Genomic DNA, 23,907 nt, shown 5'->3' with positions numbered 1-23,907 from the left:
CACTGAACTGGCTCCCTGTCCTTAAGCTACTGGCACAAACCAGCTAATCAAATAACACTGCAGCAGAAGTCTCAATTTAAGTCAGAATCACATCATAAGAAAAACTGACATATTTACTACTTTTTTTCATGGTTTCAAGCTTACAAGTAAGGTGGGTGAAGATTCTTTTACCCCTGATTTTTTTTTCCCATAAAAAAGGAGTTTTCTTCTATATCAGAACTTACTGTCATTTTGAAGGGGATTGTTTTTCTTCTAAATTCAATAAAAAAGTGAAACAAATGTCAAAATTGCATTCCTAACTTTTCTTCTCTCACAGAATGTAGAAGACTAATTATTTCAGGTTGCTAGGTATTTTCCATTTTTTAGTTTTCATTCTTTTTTCCAAATATCATGTCTTTTTCAAAGCTAACTTCTTCACATTTTCCAAGGTTACTGGAAGAAGTATAACTTCTTCCACCACTCACATTTCCAAAATTGCCTATACGTGCAATAATTATTGAAAAGCAAAAGGTATAGGAGACAGATTTAAAAGGCAGTTCTTAAGAATCATCAGTTTGGAGTGAGGATAAATATTTAAGAGCCTTAGGGAAACTATTTCTAAAATTATTTTTTTTAAGGATATGCGAGACGTAATGGAAAAAGTCAAAGTCTGTCAGAGAGTAGCTTTGTTCTTTTTCAACCAGTTTGCTCATCAGACTTAAATAAACTAATCTCTGTCAAACAAGGATGAGAAAGGAAAGTGACCAATCAACAGAGTTTGGGATATCGTACAAAGCAACAACTCTATTATTATTTGTAGATATTCATGTAACTGTTCTTGTGATAGTTTTCTTAATGCTTCTCAGTTTTTGAATCAAGATTAGATATGCATCCCTGAATCCATAGACCCTCATCTTCCTGAAAATGCTTATGACCTTTCCAGCCATAAAAAGCCTGGAGGACTGAAAAGCCATGTGACTGTGAAGGCAGCTGGACTATTCAGCACTAAATTTGGTAAATAATGAAAGCTTCATGTCTCTAAATATAAAACTTAAAAACAGCGGCTAGATATCTATCCCAAGAAATTATAACAAGGCAGATCTTAGAAAACATATCCCCTTCTGAAAACCAACCCCCACCAAAGTTGTTCAATCACAATATAGAAGCACTCCAAGCCACTAGACACATTTTAAACACCTCCATCAACATCTGCACAGCTGAAAATTGTGAAAACACCTCTTAGAGCCAATTGGCACGACCAAATGACAGAACCGGTGAAAAATATAGAGCCTAGCTATTTGTTATTGAGGCTGGCAATAGGTCAGAAGGAGCTGGGATGAACAACACTGGAGTCTAACTGAGAAACTGTCTTCAGGCATAGTGTGACTCTTCTCTGATACATCCAAACTTGTCTTCAGACAATGCAAAGCATTTATGACTAGCCTTTTCTCTCCAATATATAAGAATACATTGTTCTTCGATGTTATTGCTTTGTAGTTACAGTGGTGCCTAGGAAGGAGGTGGGTTTTTTTCCTTAAACAAAAGGAAGAATCTCTTTGTGAATGAGAATTTAAGACCTTGCTCTTGCATTGGGATGCACATAGAAAAAAACAGCATAACTGTGAAAAAAATACTGTAAGATGCAGTTTCAAAATGAATGCAGTGAGACTGATGATAGGAGGTCATGAAGATGGGAGGAAGCATATAGTAGCAAGAAAATTTAATTATTCAGTCAATTCAACCTGATTTGATTATTTCTAGCATTTAAAATTTTTTTCTGGACTGTAACTAAATAAATACATACCACATATCCTTAGCAGCTGTCTACTGTCTTTTTTTAATTGACAGTCTTCTATAAATACAATTCTAAAGGATGGATTTTAAAAATGTTAGTGAAACAGGTCATTTGACCATTTCAGGGAGAAAATTCATCTAGTATAGCATATATAGGTCACAAAACATTTAATGTATGTAAAGGAGTTCCCATTAATATAAGTCCTTGAGAAAGAGGCAGTAATATATTTTTTCTTTTGCTTAGGGGCTAATGAAGAGAAAAAGAAAGAATATCTTTAAGAACATCAAGAACTTTAAGAATTTCAAAGTGTTACAGCACAGTACAGACAGAAGCACAACCTAGAGATCCCATCCAAAAGCCAGTGATTTAAGTTTTTGACAAACATCCCTCCCAATAAAAGATTCTGAGCAAGATCGGAGAATTTAGTAAGAGAACATTCTCAACAGTCCATAAGCAAGAGACAATGGGAGGAGAAAAACTACGTTACAATTCACGAGAAAAACCTTGACAGTGCCTTGCTGAGGGATATGCTTGTGTCAGAATGAAAATGGCACAATTACAAGCTGAGCAGTGAAATGGGGAAAGCATTTCCAATATAGAAAGGGAACTCCTCAAAGGAGTATTTGTAACAGGAAGCTATGCAAGCTGTTTTAGATTCCACAGACAACTATCTGTCATAAGTAGAAGCAGAATAACTATAAGCAACCTCTTGAAAATATTAATACTAAGAAACACATTAATTAACAATATGAACACTCACGAGACGGAGCCTTTCCCATTGCCTCAGAGCTAGAACTGGCCTCTTATGCAGCAAGAACTGTCGTTTAGATTACAGATGGCAAATAACTGACAGAAACAGGCTTCAGGCATGCTTCTTCATCTTTACCATGCAGTCTTACACTAATTTAACTTAGTGTTTACATTTTCTCTTCACTTCACAATATGATGCTGTATATAGCTGCACCGTTCCACACACAGTCTGAACTGTCATATGCCATATATGAGATTACTCTCTTTTCCTCTTGCAACTAGATGCTCAAAATGTAGCATTCTGAACCTGAACAAAATGAAAAATTTATGTTTAATATGTCTATAGAAAAAGACATCTCCTGTGGAGATTATTATCTGACATCCTATTTAATATAACAGCAGTAGTGCTATTGCTCCTGAGGAGATCATTATCCTGTTTTGCTATATTTGAGGGTAGCACCTTATTCAAATCAACACCAGCATGTCCCTTCATGATTGCTTTGAAAAAATGTTATTATCCAGACAAAGTGATTCTTTTCCACTGTCAAAATGGTAAAAACATTTAAAATAATCATACAGTCAAGTGCCTCTGTCCATGGTAGCATTTTTAAAAACTGCTTATAATCAGGAGGTGCTGATATAGTAATTTAGAAATCAGAAACTAATTAAAAACAACAAATGAATACTTATTATTTCAAAATTACATATTATAATTCAAAATTATTCAGGACATAAACATAAAACACCACTTACTCCCTTAGGAAGTTAATGGGAGATCCTGCAAAGACTGCATAGTCTTTAGCTCACATTCCTACCTGCAAATGGGGAAGCAGGACAGGTTTCCCTTCAGGCCCAAGAGAGCTGAAATCTTTGGCATGAGCTCCACTGCCTTGTCACTTCTATTCATGGGCAGCAAAGTCAATATTTTAGTGGGTAATTTGTTTGTTTAAAAAGAAATAAAGCCCATCATAAACTGTCATGGGACATTATAAAAATAGGGAATATTTCTGAACTATAAAGATTGCTTATTTGGATCATGTTCCTGGTAATCTCTGCTCCTTTTTCCCTCCCAGGAATAAATTTGATCCTGCAACCTGTATTCGTATGAAAGTAACATTTGCAAATGTGCACTGAAGTCAAACCAACCTAGCTCTTATGGATCAGACTGTAAATCCCTTATTCATATTGCAAAACAGTTACATAAGTCTTTCAGATGACAAAAAAATGAGCCAGTTTACATAACTGCTCATCAGTGTGAATAATGACAGTAATGAGGCCATAAATTGGAACAGTGAGGAGCCTCGCTAGCATTGGCAAATTTTGTAAGTATTTTCAATTGAAAGTACAGCAAAATAAAAATATTTGGCATCATGAAAGCTGAACTTGATGATGCTGAATTATTTTCAGCCAGAGTGAGTAGATGCAATTTCATGCTACTTAGTGTACCGTAGAAAATATTTATGTTTTTCCTGCTTTTATTTAGGAAGGCTATAAAATCTGACATCTACACCAGAAGTCAATCTTTAGCACTTTTATCTGTACAGTTGTCCTTTATTCTACCTGTCTCTCCTCATCTGTGTTTCCATTGTTCAGAAACAGTGTTATCCCAATGTTTCAAATAATAAAACCATGCAGTTGGTTAGAATCACAAACAGACACAAAAATTTAGTTCCTGTCTTTGCTTTTTGTGTTATCCAATAGTGGTCTTACCCTACAAATAAACCTGATATTTTGTTCTTAAAACCGTCAGCTAACATCTTAGGCAACATATGGAAATCATAAGTTTTCTGCTAAGACCACGGGAAAGAGAAAGACAGAGAGAAAGACAGAAACAGTAAAATTCATTCATCTCCAGTATTTTTTTAATGTAATCAATGGGTTTGCAGATGAATCATTAAAAAAAATCATATGTTTAATCACTAAATGATACCTATTTGTAATGATGAGGTGATTTTATCGTCATCTAAAGGCCAGAGAGATAGGTAAGACATAAGATGTGTAACTACCTAGTTTCTTCTGACTTTTCTGGGTTTTGGAAGCACAAAAGTTTTTTAGAGATAATGAAGCTGCCAATTGGTGAGAAGACTTATTATTTACCCATTCTTGTGCTACTCAGTAATATTAAAATATTAATTTCTGAAAAGCTGACAGTTGTATACCATCATAATCTTCATGGGTTTTGGTTCAATTACAGTTAAGAAACCATTGGGATGCTCAAACCATAAGATCGATGAGTTTTAAACCATTTAATGTGCTTTGCACGCCTGTATATCAAGTGAAAGATTTCAAAGTAATAACTTTTACTGATAAGTAATAGGCTAAAATTTACAAGAAAAAACCCCAAAGCCAAAACCATTGCCAGTGTGATGTTACTACACTGAGCATTTTCTTGGGTATAGTATTTCTCTATCAGGGAAATTTTTTTACAGAGCTCACAGAAATCTAGTTAGCAGAGGCATTTTAAAGAAAAATCCATATTATCGGAAGAATTCGCCAGGCAAAAATCTCTAATGGTAACCTAAAGTAGGAAATAAGTCACTATACACGCCATCATTTGTTTTCCCTCCTTATGCTTTGCTTTGTTCTTCTTTTCCTATACATCCATACTAGTTCATCTTGTGAACTCTAGTGACTCAAAGCATTTTTAAACCAGTGAACAAAGGGAATAAATTCAGGAAGAATGAAGGAGGGAAAAAGAAACCTCTGACCTGGTATTACTCAAAAAATAAACAAACAAAAAAAAGACACTAAGATGAAAACAAAATAGTGCCATGGATTTACATATGGGGTTTTGATGGAAACTAGGGCTGGGTTTTAAATCAAAACTCACCATCTCAAAACCACTTCTTTTCATCCGCCTGCAGGACTTGAGGTAAGTACGTATGCGTTTTCTGGCACGCTCTTGATACTCAGGGAATTGTCGCCTGCATGAGTCAATGATAGCCTGGATCTTTTCTTTGGGCTGCTTAGAGATTGGGACCATTCGGTCCAAGTTTTCATCTACAAACAGCCTGACAAACATCTGTTGGCAAGAGGGAGACAGAGGAGATGGGTTTGGAGGGCGGCTCTCTTCTCTTCCTAGCTTCCTGTCTTGATTACTGATAGGAAGACATTTTTTCTATCCACTGAAGAGCTTTGTAATGGGAAGCCAGAAATATTAAGCAAACAGTTCTTTAAAGGATTATTTTAGGGGGGGCTGATTAAAAAAAAGACAAGAAAAGAATAGTCTATAGGATACAGAATTTGTGAGATAAACCAGAACAGATTGTGAAAATAGGCACTACTTAAGTTTCATTATTAACAATAAGCTGTGATTGCTAATCATTTTATTGAACTGACTCTCACTTTTTCTTTGTTTTAAAAATTTCCTGTGTTTTCATGCATAATTACATACATTGGGAAAGCAATAGAGAACAGCTGACCACCGGAATGGTCTTCTGGTAAACTAGCTACAGCCCCTTTCCATTCAGTGGGTGAACATGCACATACATACATCCACATCCACACACACGGGCGCACATGCACACATACAGAACAAAGCTTTGTTTTACTCACTGGTAAGGATGGCACTCTGCCTTAAAATTCTAAATAAAACACAGTAAATCTGTCATCTGCTGGCAAGAGTTTAATGTGCATTAAAATAATAATTGAGATAAATCCTGCAAATTAAATTAATGTGCCTTTAATATTGTCCAACTTACCAATAAATAACAATGTAAAAGGAATAGTAGAAGTAAACAAGACGAGTGCCAGAGGACTTACATTAAAAGCTTTCAGTCTCTCAGCTTCTACCCCATCTGACTCATTAACCTTCTCAGGATCTTCCTGCTCATCATGGTCATCCTCATCCTCATCTCCTCGATTCAGAGACAGGTCTTCAGCACCTCTGCCTACACTCTCATTCTTGCCAGAGTCATAGCTTGAATAGCTATGTGCGGGGGACTGAAAATAGACAAAAAGAGTATGTTTGTAAAAATTCACCAAGGAAATAAAGTCTACTCATCAAAAATGCTTTATAAATATTTAAAGAATTCCATGATTTCTTTTTATTCCTTGTTCAACATAAAGTGCTCATAATCCTTGTAAGTGACCAATTTACAATAATATTCATTTCAGTACTTTAAAAAAAGGTGACAAGCTGCAAATTCAGTAAATCAATTAACAAATTAATTACCTGTGATAATTACACTTAACATGAGATCTTTGCCATAGAGCCTTATTTAAGTACTACATACAGAAGTTTCTTACAAATACCAACTTATTTGTATTAGCGAAGATGTAAATAAGGGGCAGTTGATTTGCACTAAACTCTAAAGGACTAAAAATTACACGTTTTAAGGTAAAGAGGAAACACTGATATTCATCCAATCAATATGAAATATTATCAAGAGCTGCAATAAGTTATTCAAAACATGAAGATGATTATCTTCTAGTTTCACTTGCAAAACCTCAGAATGAATTAGAGATGTGTATGCTTGTTAACATTCTGAATGCTGAGAATCATGTAGTAAAACCATTTTCTCTTTACGTATCTGCATTCAGATCTTTCCCCTGGTCATAAATTCAGCTTGCTGGATAAAAAAAGATGACCATCTCATTAAAGTGCATCCACTTGTAGGACCAAAAAGTTTTCAATTATCAAAATTCAATACTGGGCTTTTTCCTTGCAGTATCAAGACTTCAGTTACCTGTTTCCTCTGCATACACTTCAAACTGCAGACCACAAAAAGATATCAGTAATAAAAAAGCCTTCTACAACTTAACATTTTAAGATCAAAGCTTTCCCTCAGTCACACAGAAGTATCAGAGACTATTTTCACTAGAGCATTGGATTCACAGTTAGGCAATTCAGAGCACAATTTTACTTTTATAATATTTTAATCCTATAATATGTCAATATTTTCCTCTTTTGCTTCAAAGCATACTGTAGTCTATTAACTTCAAAGTCCCAAATCAGGTGCTACACAATGAACTTCACATATACACTTTATTTAGGTGCCTCCTGCCTAAATGTCACCAGAAGTCAGGAGCATGCCTCAACCAAAAATACATTTCAAATACTTAAAATCACATTCTTTGATCTACATTATGAGCTTCATAAAATTGTCTTTATTTCAGGGTGTTTTCACCAATCACAGAATGTAGCTGGGCAGTGAGGTAGGTAGGAGGGAAAGGTCAACAAAACCATTCATCTTTAAGGTATGCTACTTGCTTTACAGTCTTACTCCAACTTCTTATTTTCTTTTCCAGTTTTCATTTCCATCTTATGTAAGTTCTCTGTACACCATCAGTTTTGGAGTCACTCTCATGCATTTCCTTGCCTTTCCTTAACAGCACTCATACTCCAAGCCCTCATTTTTATCTATCCTCCCCAGACTATATTCTCACAGTACAAATCCCCTGGAGTTCCACTTTTTAATCCTTAATGCTCCTAACATCAGACCTTGAAGACTCTCTCATCCCTTTCTTTGAGTATCTTCACTCTCCATTCCCTAGACCCTTATAGCAGATGTAGGGAGAATGAGAAACATCAAAAGAAAACAGAAGAGCCAGCCTCTGGATACAAACAGCTTCAACAAGTAGAAAGCTCTGCATCACCCCTTCTCTTCTTACAGCCTATGACTGCACAGTTACAAGGCAAGAAATTAGCTAGAGTTCAGGATGGCAGATGTGAAATGGCATGGGAAGATAAGACTTGGGCGAGCAGCAAAAAAACCCTGTCCATTTTCTTGACACACTGATATTTTGTTCTGAGAAGACGATGAGTATCTACATTCCTGCCCATTCAGATAACTCTTCTTTGCAGGAGGTGTTGAATCCACTGAATTATCTGGCTCCAGAAGGATATTGTTCCATCCTGATAGGAGATGATGGCTATAATTTATCAGAGTGTCAAGCATATATAAGCAACAGTTTTTAGCCTGGCCAATGGCTACCAACAGCTGCAGCCGAGAAAGAATAAAAAGAGTGATTTTCCTTGATCCTGAAGAGATTCCAGGAAAAAATTTTTAAGAAAGAGAGTTACAATTAATAATTGATTACAACTATTGTAATTGTGTCCAACTACTATGCAGTAGATCTGACCTAAACTGCAAGAATTTTTCTTTTGAACTTCTTCATTTCACCTTGTACTACAGCTATACAGCATGCAGAAGGCTTACAGATAATCAAAAAGCCATTTCATCTGCTAGGCACCATATGATGCTGTAGAAACTACTGCCCTGGAGAACCCTACTGTCTGAAACCCTTGTTCTGCAAACACTTGATTTCGCATGAGTCATTTCATCAGACTAAATCCAATTAGACTACTCATGTGCATAAAGTTAAACAGATGCAAAACTGATTTCAGTATGTACATATGTTTGGGCTGGATGCCAAGATCATAAATTATGCACCAGGATTGAGATTTGCTTTTGTGAAGGAACGAAATTTAGGCCAAAATGGATTAGCTATGTCTCTCAAAAATGAAGCAGTAATTTTTTTTTAAAAAAAAGAAAGAATTGCATAGAGAGCTTTGTCCAATGTCTTCTCCAAAATATTTATTTCAAAAACAACTTTAGCATCTGAAGTGAACCGTGGAGAATAACATACTCTGAGAAAGTTGCATGGTAGGAATCCGTATTTATTCACTGTGGATTTGAAGACTGCGTACAGTACCAGGGAAAAACTGTAGGTTTTTTCCCAGCTGTTGCATCAGCAAACTGAGGGAAGAGGTTACAAAACCTCAGTTAAGAATACAATTTCTACAATTTGTATTTCTACACAGCTTAATGTTGAGTCAGAGAAGGGACAGACTGTTTCTCTCATTTGACTACTCACTTGACAGAGTGTTGACTCTGCAGATGTGCAGAAGCTGATAAGCATTTTCTTTTGGTACTCTATTAAGCAGCTGCAGTGCTAAACAAACATGGAGTAGGACAGTAGAGGACAACTTTTCCTTAGTACACAGTCCCCAATTTTAGCTCTTACACCTTTTTCAGATGGGAACCTGCTCATTCAGATTCCTGTACATCCCTTGACATGTGTTTATGGTCCTGCAGTGAACTAGACTGGAGAAGTGATCCTGGTTAAAATTTTGGGGGTTTGTTTGTTTGTCTTTTTCTTTTGCCAGTCTGTTTAAAACCAGGATCGGTTCTTGGCTCTAGTTCACCACATGAAATCACAAACCTTTGTGCTGACAGGAGTTATGACCATGGAGGGGATAGAGGCAGCATACACATCTCTGTTGACAGCAATGCAAGATTAAACTAATCATGGAGTAGAAGCATTAATAGACATAAGATGTTTCACAGGTAAAACTCCTGCACTTAAAAAATGGGAGTTGGAAAGAGAAGTGACAGCAATGTTAAATGAGAAATTATTCAAGGAGAACAAATGGGGCCAAGGCTAAGGCCAAGAGTATTGCCTTCCCCAAACATTTAGATGGTTATAAAGTTATCTTAAAAATACTAAGATGTTGGTAGATCTATTCTGGCCACTTTGTCCTTGCCCTTTTCTGAAGGTTCTGAGTTCATTATTTTAATCTCTTCCTTTTAATAATAAATATAAGACACTTCTGATTTATAAAAATTAAAGGTCCTTGCCTAACAGTTGAATTCAGTTGTTCCCCTTGTACCACTGAATACACAAAAGTCTACAACTTCAGCAATTACTCTTGCAAATTAGGTGTGCTTTTCCACATATTATCCCATGTGCTATTGTGTATACATATTCTTATAAAAAACATTCCTATGATACAGAAAGGGATTAGAATATTCTGATGACAGCAGGTTTGACTGCTTTGAAGACTTCTTTTTTCTTCCAGATTTGTCAGTTAAATTAGAACTGGATTTTAATTTTTAATTTCACATTTACATTTTTAACTGATTCTACATATGACAAGGTTTTTGAAAAAAGTATAACACACTGGTTCGTGGTGAACTAAGTTGGTGAGTAAGTAGCATGCATTTTATTTTACATATAAACAAAATTAAAAGGTTAAGCCTACAAGGTTATGGATAAAATTATGTCCTATATCTTCCCCTTAAAATTACATTTGATATGAATATTGGATGCTTAGAGTTCCCCTTTCTTTCCTGCTCAAACTGTGCGTTTTCCATATTGCACAGAACTTGCCTACAGGAGGTATTGGGTTTTTTGCTTACAATAAATCTGTAACATATGTAATACTAATAACACATTAGAAGACATAAAATACATTCGGAACATATGTGCCCTTTTGGTATTAAAAGAGATTAAATTATGAATTCAAACATTCCCATCTTTTTCTCCTCAATTCACACGGTAAAGCAGGAGGCATAACTGGAAAACTAAGGTTCAGCTATTATCCTAAGCAATCCTCTTTCAGTTTTTATTGATAGAAGTCCAGCTCTCTAGTATTTTTCATTAATAAGCCATTTCTTCCACAGTCCCTCTTAAATCCTATGTCTTTTTCTCTTCCAGACTTTACTGTTGTTATTCTTTTTGCGTGTCCCCTTTAACCCTCCATACTATCATGTGTGTGGAAATTCACTGCCCATCATATTTTTCTCATTACAGAAAAGACTATGAAGTCTCAAATACAATTCCAGCATCTCACCATTTATTTCAAGATCCAATTAACCTAATTTTTATAAATCTGTCACACGTTTTCTCATCTTACCCATATCTTTGCATCTAACCATGACCATTTTGCTCCTCTTGTTACACCACAATTGGCCTTTCCATCTCTTTCATAAAAGATAATGGGAAGGCGCCATTGTGTACAATTCTGCTTTTTGGAGCATGAGAAAACCAGCATTTTTACTGGAAGGATGGAGAGCTGAAATCTAGAGTTTCTTAGGTTTGATTCTATAAAAGTGTTATCTAACATATAAAGTGTTGTGGAGTAGATTGTGTAAGATATTTATAAACAAAACTTGTATTACACTGAAATATTAAAAGATCTTTTCTGTTTGTTTTGTGTTAACAATGTGAGCTCCAGAAAGACAACTGTTGCGTTCTTTACAGTAAGAACTAGGAAATAACAAGATTTTTCTCCTGAATTATCTTTGACATGGTCTTTTCTCCAGTCATTGTTTTTACAGTAGTCACCAAGAGAACAGTGACTGTTCCTAAGGCTACATACTCATTCTTTCTCAGTAATTAGCCAGTCTGTATCATATTATCTGCTTATAATATTCCAATCAACAGAAGCACATTTATTAGCAATAAGTAGAGTAAACTGTAAATTACCCAGATGCTTTCGTTCCAGCAGGATTTATCTAGATAGATAGAAGTTTGGAAAGTTAAAGACAAGAAATAATTTAAAGACACTCCCCCCAAAACACAGATCTTCCTGTGGTATATTTTCTCCTTTTAGCTAAAATATAGTCTACCCCACTGGTATTGACCAACATTACTGAAATACATCACTTTTCTCTAATAGAAATAACCTTAGAAATTAAGTAAGACAATAAAAACAGAGAGGCAACTGAGAATTCTGCCAAGTAAAAGAATTAAGTATATTTAGAGGTGATAGTTTAATGAGCTTCTTTCTAATTTGTTCACAATAGATCTCTTATTACCCAATTCAGCACCTGCAGGAAGGCTCCTGCTCCTTCCCCAGCCATTCTGGAGGGAGAGACTTCTTGAAAGATCAGAACAAGTGTGTCCAAATTTCCCTAGCCCACCAGTGTCAAGAGTACCAAGGTAGAACCGATTTAACCAGAGCAGGAGACTTGCCTACTTCTCACTGCTTTTATTTTACAGAGTTGTTTTTTTAATGACTTCTAGAACTCCCGTCACTGATGTAGGAAGACAGGTATTTTCAACCAAATACTGAAAAACCGTAGTTATATAACCCCTAATAACCCATCATATTGAAAAATGTGGCTGCTGTGGTTTTGGCAAAAATACAATGTCCTTTGTGGGAGTTGAAAACTCAAAGCTAAATGGTGACAGACTCAAATAAAAGCCTAAATTATTTTTGGCATATTTCTGACAGTTTCTTTGAATTTGAGAAACAGAGGCTGCCACATAGGAAAGCTCCATCACAAACTTCTGAATTTGTGCAAACTGTGAGCCAACAGAGTATTTAAATATTTCCTATAATACACTCAAAATCAAACCCGAAGACCTGAATGAAGATGTTATACTCTTGTAAGAGCCTGCCTTACAAAAAAAAAAAAAAAAAAGAAAAGAAAAACCTACCTTATTATCAAAGGTAAGGAAACTTCATGAGTGGTCTTCTAAGAACAGCATTAGCATACATTATAGGCACTACCATAGCTCTGTGAAGCCCAGGGCCTTGGTGTGCACCATGTAGTACTTGTGCTTTTGTCAAAATACGTCAATCAAAAACTTCTACTGGAAAACCACCACTTCTAATTTGTGGTGAAATTTTGACCTTTTGTCAAGAACCTTTACAGTTTCCACCCAGATTCCACAGCCTTCCATTTGTCAGGGTTTTTTTCTTTTTTGTTATCTTTTTTAAATGAAATAGTGACATTTTATAGGGGTATTTAGGGAACATTTTTCTTATGAAATATACTTAAGTGACTACTGAGGTTCACACTGCAGGCAGGTAGTGAGCATTTTTGACCACCAGTTCTTCGGTCAATCATTAGATTGAGAAAAGGCTGGTAAGAGCTACAGACTATTCTGCAAAGACACTGGGTTATTAATTTCTTCTTGTTCTATTTAAATTGAGAATGAAACCTCTAATGTAGGCAAGACATGAGGAAGTAACTAAGATGGAGAATACCTACATAAACCTGAATATCACAACAACAATTACAATGCGAGCCTCAAGACCTTTACCCCTCTCTTTGTAGTCTGCCCTCATCTAAGTGACAGAAGAATAAGACATAACTGAGCACGTCAGCAAGGGTACAACAGTCGAGTTTCATAGGAACTGTCCTGCAAGGAAACAGCAGAATCTCTGAAAAAACTCAGTCTATCCACCAAAGAGACCACACTTACTGGCCAACAGTGCTACCTGTTAGAAAATATCCCAAACTGCTCCTAGGTTTCAAAACCAAAGTATTTGCTGAATACTACAACTGCAGTCAGGGCCTCTGAAGTCTGACTTAGGTATGAAGTAATTGTCAGCAAAAGCAGGAATTGAGATAAAGGAGTGAAATGGTTTAAATATCATAATCTTACTGTTTTACCTCTAGGATTTTAATTTCTTAGGGGTATCTATATGTGGGGAAATAATGTTACCATAAATACAAAAGAGTAGGGTCTCGTCAACATGGCATCATTGGATGCTGTATTTTAATCTTGAGCATATTTCTCCTGGAAAACCTAAGTAGAAGAATCTCCTTCCTCACTTTAGCAGTGAACAATACAAATCAGGGAAAACAAACTACATGCAATTCACTGGTTTAGTCATGGGCCCCTTAGCAAACAACTACAATGAACTAGAAAACTGCCACAATTTTGTTCTTCTTTCCTCCTTTGCTATTCCTTCTGTTCATGCCCCTTGGTTCAGTTTAAACCATTTTTTCTCAAGCTGCTTTCTCCTAAAATCTTTCATTCTTTTCTTTGTCTTTGAATTCATTACGCCTTTAGTTCTTATTGCCTCATTCTCCTGTTGCATTGTTCTCTTGACTCTCATATTATTTCCTTCACATCTCCCTCCTTAAATTTCTCTGTGCTCTGTCTTGCCATAAATTGAAGCTGTGACAGCAAAAGGGTTCAATAACCTGCTTTCTTCTTCAATTACAAACATGAAACATAAGGCTATTTTCTCAAGTCCCAGAGCATGAATCTACACTGGGAAATTATGTGCTTATTTCTGAACAACATCCCTTGAATCTACGACTGTCAGCTACAGGTGAAGCCCTTGCTAAGAGGACTGCCACCACAGAGAACCTAAAGACTTTGTACCTACCCCTTCACTCCACCACCTTTCTCTTCTTCCCACTCCTTACTATGACAGTTTTCTACTTCTCCATAGCAGCTCAGGTATATGCAACCTTCTTCTATCTGCAAAGCAATGTTCTCAAGGAGCAAACGCACTCACAGGCAAATACTTCAAATTATATCAGAAAGTCAGGAGATAAGAAATATTTCTTCTGACACTTACTTTCACCCTGTTTCCCTGTCTCTGTGTATCCCAGGAAAGCTGGAGATGGAAGCAAGAGGCTTCCAGGTTGTACAAAGTTTCAAATCAAACTTCTAGAGAATGACAGCAGAGACAGATGTAGGGTTAATAATACATCACCACTGCAGGGTTTGTGTGTCACCAGAGGAGCAGCAGCAAAGGAGAGGAGCATTTATTTTCACTAGGTAAAGAGAAAGAAAGCAACGAAGATGAAGGATGATTCTGTCTCATTCTTGCTGGGACTTTGGCAAGAGAGTGCTATTTGAGGTCCAGGAACTCAGCAACTCCCTATGAAGTCTGCCTAAGGCTACAACAGCAGCTGGACTTATTAAACACTAGATACATGCTGAGCTGTGAACCTGCATTTTCTAATAAGGAAGGAGGAGCATTTTTTATCCTAACTCATATGATTAAGAAGAAATGCAGTGCACAGAACAGAAGTGGGAAATAAAGAGGAACTAAAAATGATGATCAGGACAAGAGAGGAAAATGGTTTAACAATGGACCTTTCTTGGTGTGCTCTTTCTGAATTTATCCTAAGTTCTTCCCTGTGATGATTTCTGCTTCCTACTTCATTCCTACACAATGGGACTCCAGAGGTTTTCCCACCTTTCTCCTTTCCATTCTGAGCATGGCAGAAGTGCAAATGTTTGGCAAGGAGATTAAAAATCAACTGGTGAAAACAGTAGAGGAGGGAACGCCAACATACCTGTCTCCATTATTTGAGACAGATCTAGACTCTCTCTCCTTCATTTTGTGTTGCTCAGTCACTACAGACATATGCCAGAATACATAAGAGGAGACACTTCTGTCACTCCTTTTCTTCTTATCATGAGAATCTGACCCATCATTTACATCTTCAAAAGTACAGATTAGAGGAAAAAAGACGGTAACAGTAACATATTGAGAGACAGACTCATGCAAAGAACCAAAGTCAATTGATTGATAACATGCATATAACCCAAAATAATCTGTTCAGTACTGAACAGCCCTTGACAACTATCTTGGTAATAATAAAATGACATATTCAAGATTGATTTATTTGGGGGAAAGCTAGTAATGCAACAGGAGCACAACACAAATTTGTTGTATATGCAAGAGAGGAGCATATCATTTACAGAAAAGCATAGGGCACAACTAAAGAATGAAGGACTAGCTTGTTGTTGCTTTACCTTTTTGCCTTTTGCCTCTGTTTACAGCAGTGGTTTTTTTCTTTGCTGAGCTTTATAAAATGTCTCTGGAGGTAAATCAGCTGGATTGTGTTAGCAACTAGACTTGGGAGACAAAAGCTAATTACCTTAATTATTGCTTAAGGGCCAGGTGGGGAGATTTAGAACTTGAGACGAATCAAGAGGGAACAGAGGAAGACAGAGTTCCTGAACAGGGTGCGGGGTGGCAGGCTGTTCTGAGTGACAGGGGAGCAGCTGAGATGTCTGTAGCTGAAGCTGATGGAATAGATTACTGATTAGTTCCCTACTTATCCACCACAAATAAATCTTTAGACTGATTTGTAAGAAATGCATGTAGTTTGACCCTCCTTGTTTAGGGAAGGAGAAATAAAACATTTATCATACAAGTAAGCCAGATGTATTGCTTGAGTTTAGCACATGACAGCAACCATAAGACTATTGCAGGGGAATTCCTCATAAAGGCAATCTTTAGCCATTAGTCCTACAGACTAATGCATCATTGGGATTGATACAGAAAGAGCACTAAGAAACAGAAACAACAAAAGAACCTTTCAGTCCTAAGGCTACACTGGCTGTTCTGCTGAAGTCACAGTCTGACATTCTGGGGGTGGAGGACAAATTATAAAAAGCATTAAACATGACTCCCAAACAAAAAGGCAATTCCTGACCAAACTATTCAGGGAACCAATTCTAGCAAACACCACAGCTGTGTTGAACAAATGCTCTTTCCCAGAAGAATCAGAGAGATCACAGTAAACTCGTAAATCCCTATGAATAACATTAAGTATCTCTATTAGATCATAGCTTTCATGGTACCATCCTGAAGAAACCAGAAATTCTCATTGTAATCTGTAAATTTACCTGCTTAAGTTGGTACAGCATTTTCTAATTTGTACAAACATTAGTATATATTCTATACGATTGTGTGGCACAAGATCCCAGAACAGCTGCTGTTTGGAAAGGAACTTGCACTTCCGAACTTGACTCCATGCTCCAGTACTCTGTAATTTCTTGTAGTTGCATAATCTTTGTTCACTGCACCATGTTTCTGTGACATTGGTACTCAGAGCTCAGTTAGAGGGAACCATGCAGCCATCAAGCAGCACATGTTTCCAAGATGATCTAATAGACCTGGTCTGTAAAAGCTCAAACTCACTTACAACAAACAATATTTTTAGCTTGTATTAGGAGAGATATTTTGAGTTGTAAATTCCAGGGAACACTTTGTTACATGTGTTCATTTTAGCTTACTAAATCAGTACACATGGTTCAGCTCCTATCACCATCCAGCAATGGTGAATTCCCCTAGTAGAGTAGAAAATCCTATTTGGCAAAACTCCACATCCTCCAAAAAACACATTCAATTCATATTGTTGTAGAAAAAGAGTTCTGGGAGGAAAACCAGCTAGAAGTACACCAGAAAAATGCAATAAATCAGAGCAGGCAGTGCATTTTCTCATATTGATATCACAACTTAATGCCTTACTATGGAACAGTGAACAGCCATAAAAACTGCCTTGTATCTTGCTCCAACCCAAATTATTTAATCTTTCCCTCTCACTCCTAAATTCATGAAAAAGGGATTTGATACTATACTAGGTCAGTTTATCTCATGAAGAGAATTAGCTGAAAAGTTCTGATGCAGATCTGAACTATCCTAAAGCTTGAAAAGTCTGTGTCTGTTTCCATTTGCTTTCTTATGTTATATAACTACTACTTTATCCTTAGATTCCATAAATGAAATTGAAATAACAAAGAGGAAAACAAAATAGAACATATTTTTAAAAATAAAAATAAGCCATCCATATTCATATTTTGAGAAAGTCCCCTCCCTCTCATGGTACAGCTGCCTACACTGTGTGCTCACCTATTCTCCTCTTTCACAGAGCTCTACCCAAGGTCAAGACATGCAGTGTTGTGATCTACAGGCTGAGATCCTTCTGGAGTATGAATGGGGAACGTAACTCTCATCTGTAGAAAACTTTTCTGTGAACACCCCCTGTCATTGTCACTGGAAGTGGCATTGACTCTTCTCTGTTGTGTGGCCAGGCCACAAATCAGGAAATCAGTAAGCAGGAATTAATTTTAAAAACTGAAAGACAAGGATAACTTTAGTAAAGTTACCCTTCCCTGGTGAGTTACCACATTTAACAAACCTAAGTAGAACGATCTCCTTCACACATGCACAATCTGTGCAGTCTTGCCCTTAGTGTGCTGGGCCTCCTGCACGCATCCAGCATCATCAGCTGGTGCTGGCACCCCTGCAGCTCTCTGAAATTGCTTGAAACTTGCTTTCTGCCTAGTGGGAACAGCTGCATTGGGAACAGCTCAGAGCTGATTATATAGAGCAGAAGGTCACATTGGGTTGAAAAAGCACCAATATACCTGAAGCTGGTTTAGCTGCCAGGATTTGCACTGTGATCCACGTACCAAGAAAACATTAAGAGTTTATCCCAAGATCTTTATTGGTTCCTTGTGATCGATTAAGTCAACAGTGTGTGTGCTAAGGGTGAGGGTACAGTCTAAATTCTGTGGATTTAAAGACAGCTGCACAAAACAGAAAACAAATTTGTCTGCCCTTCTTGTCTTCCTGATTTTTGCACCTAAGAGTTTCTGAGATTCCCTTGATGTGCATCTAGAAAGCAACTCAGCTGGATATCTAGATAGGCACTGGACATTAGGAGCCATGAGTCTCTAAATATAAAATTTCTCAATGGAACTGTGATTTAGCTCACCAGGAGGAATTTGTAAGGGGTCTGAAAAGGCTATAGTGTATTTATTTTGTAGCTAAGGGATTAAAGGCAGATTTTCTAAAATCCAAATGAAAACTTTACAACTCAAAAAATGGTCCCCAGATAGAAGGTTTCCTGAAACACATATGTACCAGTGCAATTTTTACAGGTATATACACCATCAAGTTCTGCAATGCCATAATTTATAAACCAGCAATGTTTACTTGTCTGTAGGGCAACATCTCTAATATTACTTTGTATATTTTGCTTTCCATTCCAACTTGCTAAACTACCTATCAATCTTTTATTCAACAAAGTAAATACAACAGGATTTCCTTTTGAAGACCCTGGGCCTACAACCCCTACAGCAGGGCTCTATTTGAGCACAAGGATCTGTTCATGTGTGGCATAGGACACTAATAGCTTTGTTTTCCACTGTTAAAAAGTAACACCATGCAGGCGATGAAAGTATATAGAAATTGCTTTTCTCTGGTAAATATGACCTCTTCAATCTTGTCAGGAAATTTTGCAACTCCAATACTACTGGTTTTAAGTGAATGTGATGATAGGGGTTCAAGTTATTGAATTTTTCTACACAGTAAGTGCTTTCAACAGTGCCATAAGGAATAAGCAAAATACAGGGATGTGACTCACTCTGGCAATCATAGCTCATCTCTATGAGTCCTGTAAAGGAGTAGCTTTAATATCTGCTCAGTGATTCCTATACAGAAATATCCCATATATTATACTTAAACAGGTTTATCTTCAAAAAGTAGAACTGAAGAAACCTGACATCTTACTGACTTATGTCTTAGATCCCCAAGTCCTCACCAGCATGCCTTCTCCATTTCATTCCATGTCTCCCCCACTTACTATAGGGCAAGAGTTCGTGGCTTGTTAAGGGCTAGAAGGGTACTCGTCGCCTAAGCAGCTCCTGCCTCTCAAAATGGAAGGCCCTCATGAAGGCAGTAACCCAGGTCTTTCTACCTGAGTCAAATGCAGATTTTCACAGAACTTGTAGCAACTTAACGTCGTCAAAGATTAGGCAGGGACAGACAAACTGACCGAGCATAAAACATTTCCTTAGGAAACAAAATCAAGACAATGATCAGCACCACAGCAAAAATCTTTTCACATTAATAGAATAAACCTCACCATCTAGAGAGCAAACCAGTGTTTTTTCTGGATTAAACTTTCCTTGTAACCAAGATTTTAAAAAACATTTCTTACCTGGGACATGAATAAAACAGGAACATTCTGGCATAAAAATCTCTAAGTAACACTTTGCATCTAAACATTTTTATGGAAAGTCATACTTTGAAAAGATCTAACAAGTATCTTCCAAATTCTTGCTCTAGGCAGAATGAATTTCAAAGTGGTGTGTGGGAAATATCTATACAGAGAATTCCTCATTTATTAGCCACTGCTATAGCACTTTGAGCATGCACTATTATTTTTCTGGATATATGTACAAACATGAATATGTTCTGTGGCATGATTATATAGTTCACAATACTGAATAAAGCTGGGAGATTTTTTTTTTTTTTTTTTGTATTTAATACAATTTAACCTCACAGCTTGACCAAGGGCAAGAAATACAAAGTGATGGTAATACAAAATCTGCTGAAGGCATGAAATAACTTTCATGAAAATTATTTGTTAAGGCGATGTTCTTAAAAAGATTCAACTTTCCAAGTAGCTACTTCTACTTAACAAACCTCTGAGAGGTTAACTATTTTATGAAGCAATATGTCTGTGCACAGCCACATTCCTTTTAACATACTGCCTTCCAGGGCCCTGCTCATAAGACATTATGTGTGACCAATGGACCATCCAGTAGTTTTTAATTGCTAATAAATTCTGCATGATATGCTTAATCAAAGTTCCACATGAGTTTCAGACAACCCTAGCTTTCTTTAAAACCACAAAACCCCAAGTTTATAAGCCAAAAGCAAAAATTTCCACCATTTACCATTCAGCCTTTCAAAAGTTAGGGAAAAAGATATACAAACTACTCTCCTTATCAGTGTGTGAAAACTATAGAAGAGCTTACCACCTTTTTCAGCAGACCACTCCCTTTTTACTCAGACTTCTTGATTTGCAAAAGAACTCCCCGCAAGCCATCCCTCAGACAAACTCCAGAGGGAGAAAGGAGGCTATTTTTAATTCAAGCTTCCTATTCATGATGCTTTTCCAAAAGTGGGATTACAAAAAATATCACTGGAGTCTGGCAGGTCTACTCTCACCTTGCAAAAAAAAATGGAGCAAAGTCGTCCCGCTGCAAGACTTCAGAGACCTGGAGAAGCTTCTGTTTTGATCCCTCACTACTCCTCACCAAAGGTTTCTCATGGAAAACTAACCACAAGGAACTATTTCTCCCACCACCACTCCCCATACATTTTCTAATATGTTCATACTAGTACCCTAAATAAGCAAATAATCCTTATTTATCACCTTGTTAAAATTAAGAAGCAAATATAGCATAATTGCACACACACCACAAAAGATGTTGAAGTGTTGAAAACACTACATCACTTGTTTGGCTTTGTGGACTACAATCACTATTTCCAAGGTTGGTGTTTCGTAGCTATTGTATAAAAAGCCCTAAAATAAACTCAAAACCTATTTATCTTTTTTTCTGTTCTTTCAGTGCAAGCAAATTAGCCTCCAACCTGACATTTCTTGAGTAATGTTTTTACAATGTATTTTAAAATTATTTTTTAATCCTAAAAATAAGCAGCACTGGTCTGTCCTAATGACCACAGCCAAATCCATGGCTTGGCACTACTCTGAAGATCTAGAGCTGGCAGGAGGATCATCGGACCAAACTTAAGTCTTTGCTGCATTATGTTTTGTAGAGCTCATGTTTCACAGGTTTTAAAGAACTGGAGCTATGGAAATACTCTTTATGCCTTAACTTTGTGCACCAATAATGGTTTACCTTAGTTAGTGCTTCACTCGACCTGATCACTGAAAACTGCTCTGCCCTCAATTAACTAATTCAAAGTAAGAACATGTTTTTTTTTGTTTTTTTTTTTTTCGGGAAGGATGAAAGGCTTTAGGGTAGGATTAGTGAGGTCCATTAATTTTTGAAATTAAATGCCATCCTTTTGCTTTCCTGTATCTTGGATTCTGCATTTCCACCAAAGACAGAAGTAAACAACTCTATTGTGTAAGACAGCTGGCTGTAGCCAGAACATAGCCCATGGAAATTTGCCCTTGCAGAGCTAATACAAGTCCTCTCATGTGAGATAGGAATGGGCTCTGAAGCTAACATTTAATTTTTTACCACTGCCACTTAAAACCCTCTTAGATTTTCTGTCATTAATCCATACCCTCACCAGAACCCTGAGTGCACCATCATGCTTTATTTTTTCTGGCCACCCGTCCTGGGACCTCTACCTCCGTGCCCCTTCCCAGGAGCCTCATTGAATCTGAGCTGTGTTGTGGGCAAGTGGGGGCCAGCGGCGCCCCAGGCTGTTCCTGGCTTACTGCCTGCCCTTCCCGAACTGAGCTGGGACCTGCCCACCCCCTCCTGCTCATCTGCTGGTCACTGGGCTGTCGGTGGGACCTGCTGGTGCCAGCAGCCCTCCTGTCCTGCAGGTGTGGGGTGCTCTGGGGCTACGTCTGCATCAGAGAGGGCACTACCCTTGGGTCATGGCCACCCTCAGCTCCCTGACTGCCCTCCCGTATGGAGGAGCCTCATTCTTGCTACTCTCCGACAAAGCTGATGATCAAATCTGCTTTAAGTACTGCCATGCCATTTGCAGAAATAGTTCCCTTCAGTGCTCTGCTGCCAGTCTTTCTTTTGAACTGCTACTGATCATTTCCTTCCTTGTTCTCTACTTAGAAAAACTTCTGGTATAGCTTCTTCAAAAGTACCATATAAAAGTACTGCTGCATCCAATCTAGTGCCATATTCACCAAATCTACAGCAAATCTGCTCTCTGAAAATACTACTATTTTCTTTTTGCATGCTATTTGCTAAATCAAAGTCTCCATAACATTATACCAGTTTCTCTACAGTTTCAGAATTTTTCCTCCTTTTAATACTTTATCAAAGATAAAGCAATGACCTGAAATGTTTGCTCCCAAGATCAGATAGGAAATGTCTTCTGTTCTTGCCAATCTCACCACTTGTTCTAGTCAATAAATAATCTTTCTGAGTCTTTTTTGCTGAAATGAACAATGACAAGAAAAGGTCACTGAACTAAAGCAGTAGCAACATAAAACTCAGACTGTGAACTGGGTTTTGAATGGGCAGTTCTTCTGATTCCTTTATTGGCTTTTGCTTTCAAATACTGTAGCAGAGACAACAGGGGAAACTTCTGCTCCTGGCACAAGTGTAAGAAACGATATTGAAAGTCATGAGATGACGCTGGAATAATCCTGTATGAAGAGAAGATCACCATACAGAGTGGATCCGCTTTTTGAGCTGAATTCTCTCAATAAGTAATTACGTAGCAGATCACAACACAGTTGACTTGGATTAGCTTGTAAGGCTGATTGAGGAAAGTTCCCAACAACACAGGAGACAGGAGGTAATCATACAAAAAGTCATTTATGCCAATTAGGAAGAACAGGCAGATGAAGTGAGGGCCTAAAATGGATGTATGGCAGTGGAAAATTCATGTCCTGGTGACAAAGCCATTTCAAAGAAGGAGGAAGGAGGCTTTTGCACACCCAGCCTCTGATCTGCAGCAGAAGAACTTTGCAGAGCACTGTAAGAGATGGAGCACCAGAAGATGTTCATTTTTGCCTCAGCTGTGTATGTTCCTTGCTATTTAAAGTAAAAAATGCTCTTTTTTTTTTTTTTTAATCTTTTTATGTTTTCTATGTTACATGTTTCAGTTAACACTTGCCCCAAACTCAATGAATTGTAAACATAGTGCCCAGCTGCTGTAACACCAGTAAGCAGTATGTGTAAGCTACTGTGGTATCTGTTGGTGTCAACATCAGTTACATGGCTTTGGTGGCTGAAGTGTGTAAGTTTTAGAAAATGGGCTGCTGTGGAAAAAGAATCTGTAATTTAAAGACGTGTATAAAGGCACATTGTCAAAAGCACTTGCCAGAAACACATGGAAAGTACACAGGCCTACTAAGCAGGGCATAAATTTAGCTATCGGGGGAGCACTCAGCCAACCAACCTATATATACCACCACTGTGAAACAAGGGTTGTATAGTAAGAATTAATATTTAAGGAGGAAATCAAACAACTTGCTTGTTAAAGGTACACAGATGCACACCCACTCATATTTTGTACATAAATTGAAAACCCAGATTTAAAGTCCAATGCTTCAGTGATTTTGACTTTTTTTTTTTCATAATTAAGCAAAAGAAATTACACTGCCATATAGCTTCAGACAATTTTTCTGACACTTCAACAGTCT

General features: G+C 37.3%; 1 protein-coding gene across 5 annotated transcripts in view; it reads right to left on the bottom strand.

Annotated features, from left to right (window-relative positions):
• The window catches only part of NOL4 (nucleolar protein 4), a 195,212-nt gene that overhangs the window by 39,743 nt on the left and 131,562 nt on the right, over positions 1-23,907 (bottom strand). For 4 of the 5 annotated variants that reach the window (XM_033001097.2, XM_033001098.2, XM_033001101.2 and 1 more), the window contains 2 exons: positions 6,287-6,466; positions 5,355-5,546 (listed from right to left, as the gene is read on the bottom strand). In XM_033001097.2, the coding sequence (XP_032856988.1) occupies positions 5,355-5,546; positions 6,287-6,466 (372 nt within the window). The remainder of the gene's footprint in view (positions 1-5,354; positions 5,547-6,286; positions 6,467-23,907) is intronic. The other variant, XM_033001100.2, reaches the window with a different exon arrangement.

Source organism: Tyto alba, unplaced genomic scaffold (genome assembly GCF_018691265.1).
Source record: "Tyto alba isolate M040663 unplaced genomic scaffold, T.alba_DEE_v4.0 Super-Scaffold_27, whole genome shotgun sequence".
Taxonomy (NCBI): Eukaryota; Metazoa; Chordata; class Aves; order Strigiformes; family Tytonidae; genus Tyto; species Tyto alba.
Note: the sequence above shows the minus strand (reverse complement) of the source record. Positions and strands in the feature narration are given on the sequence as shown.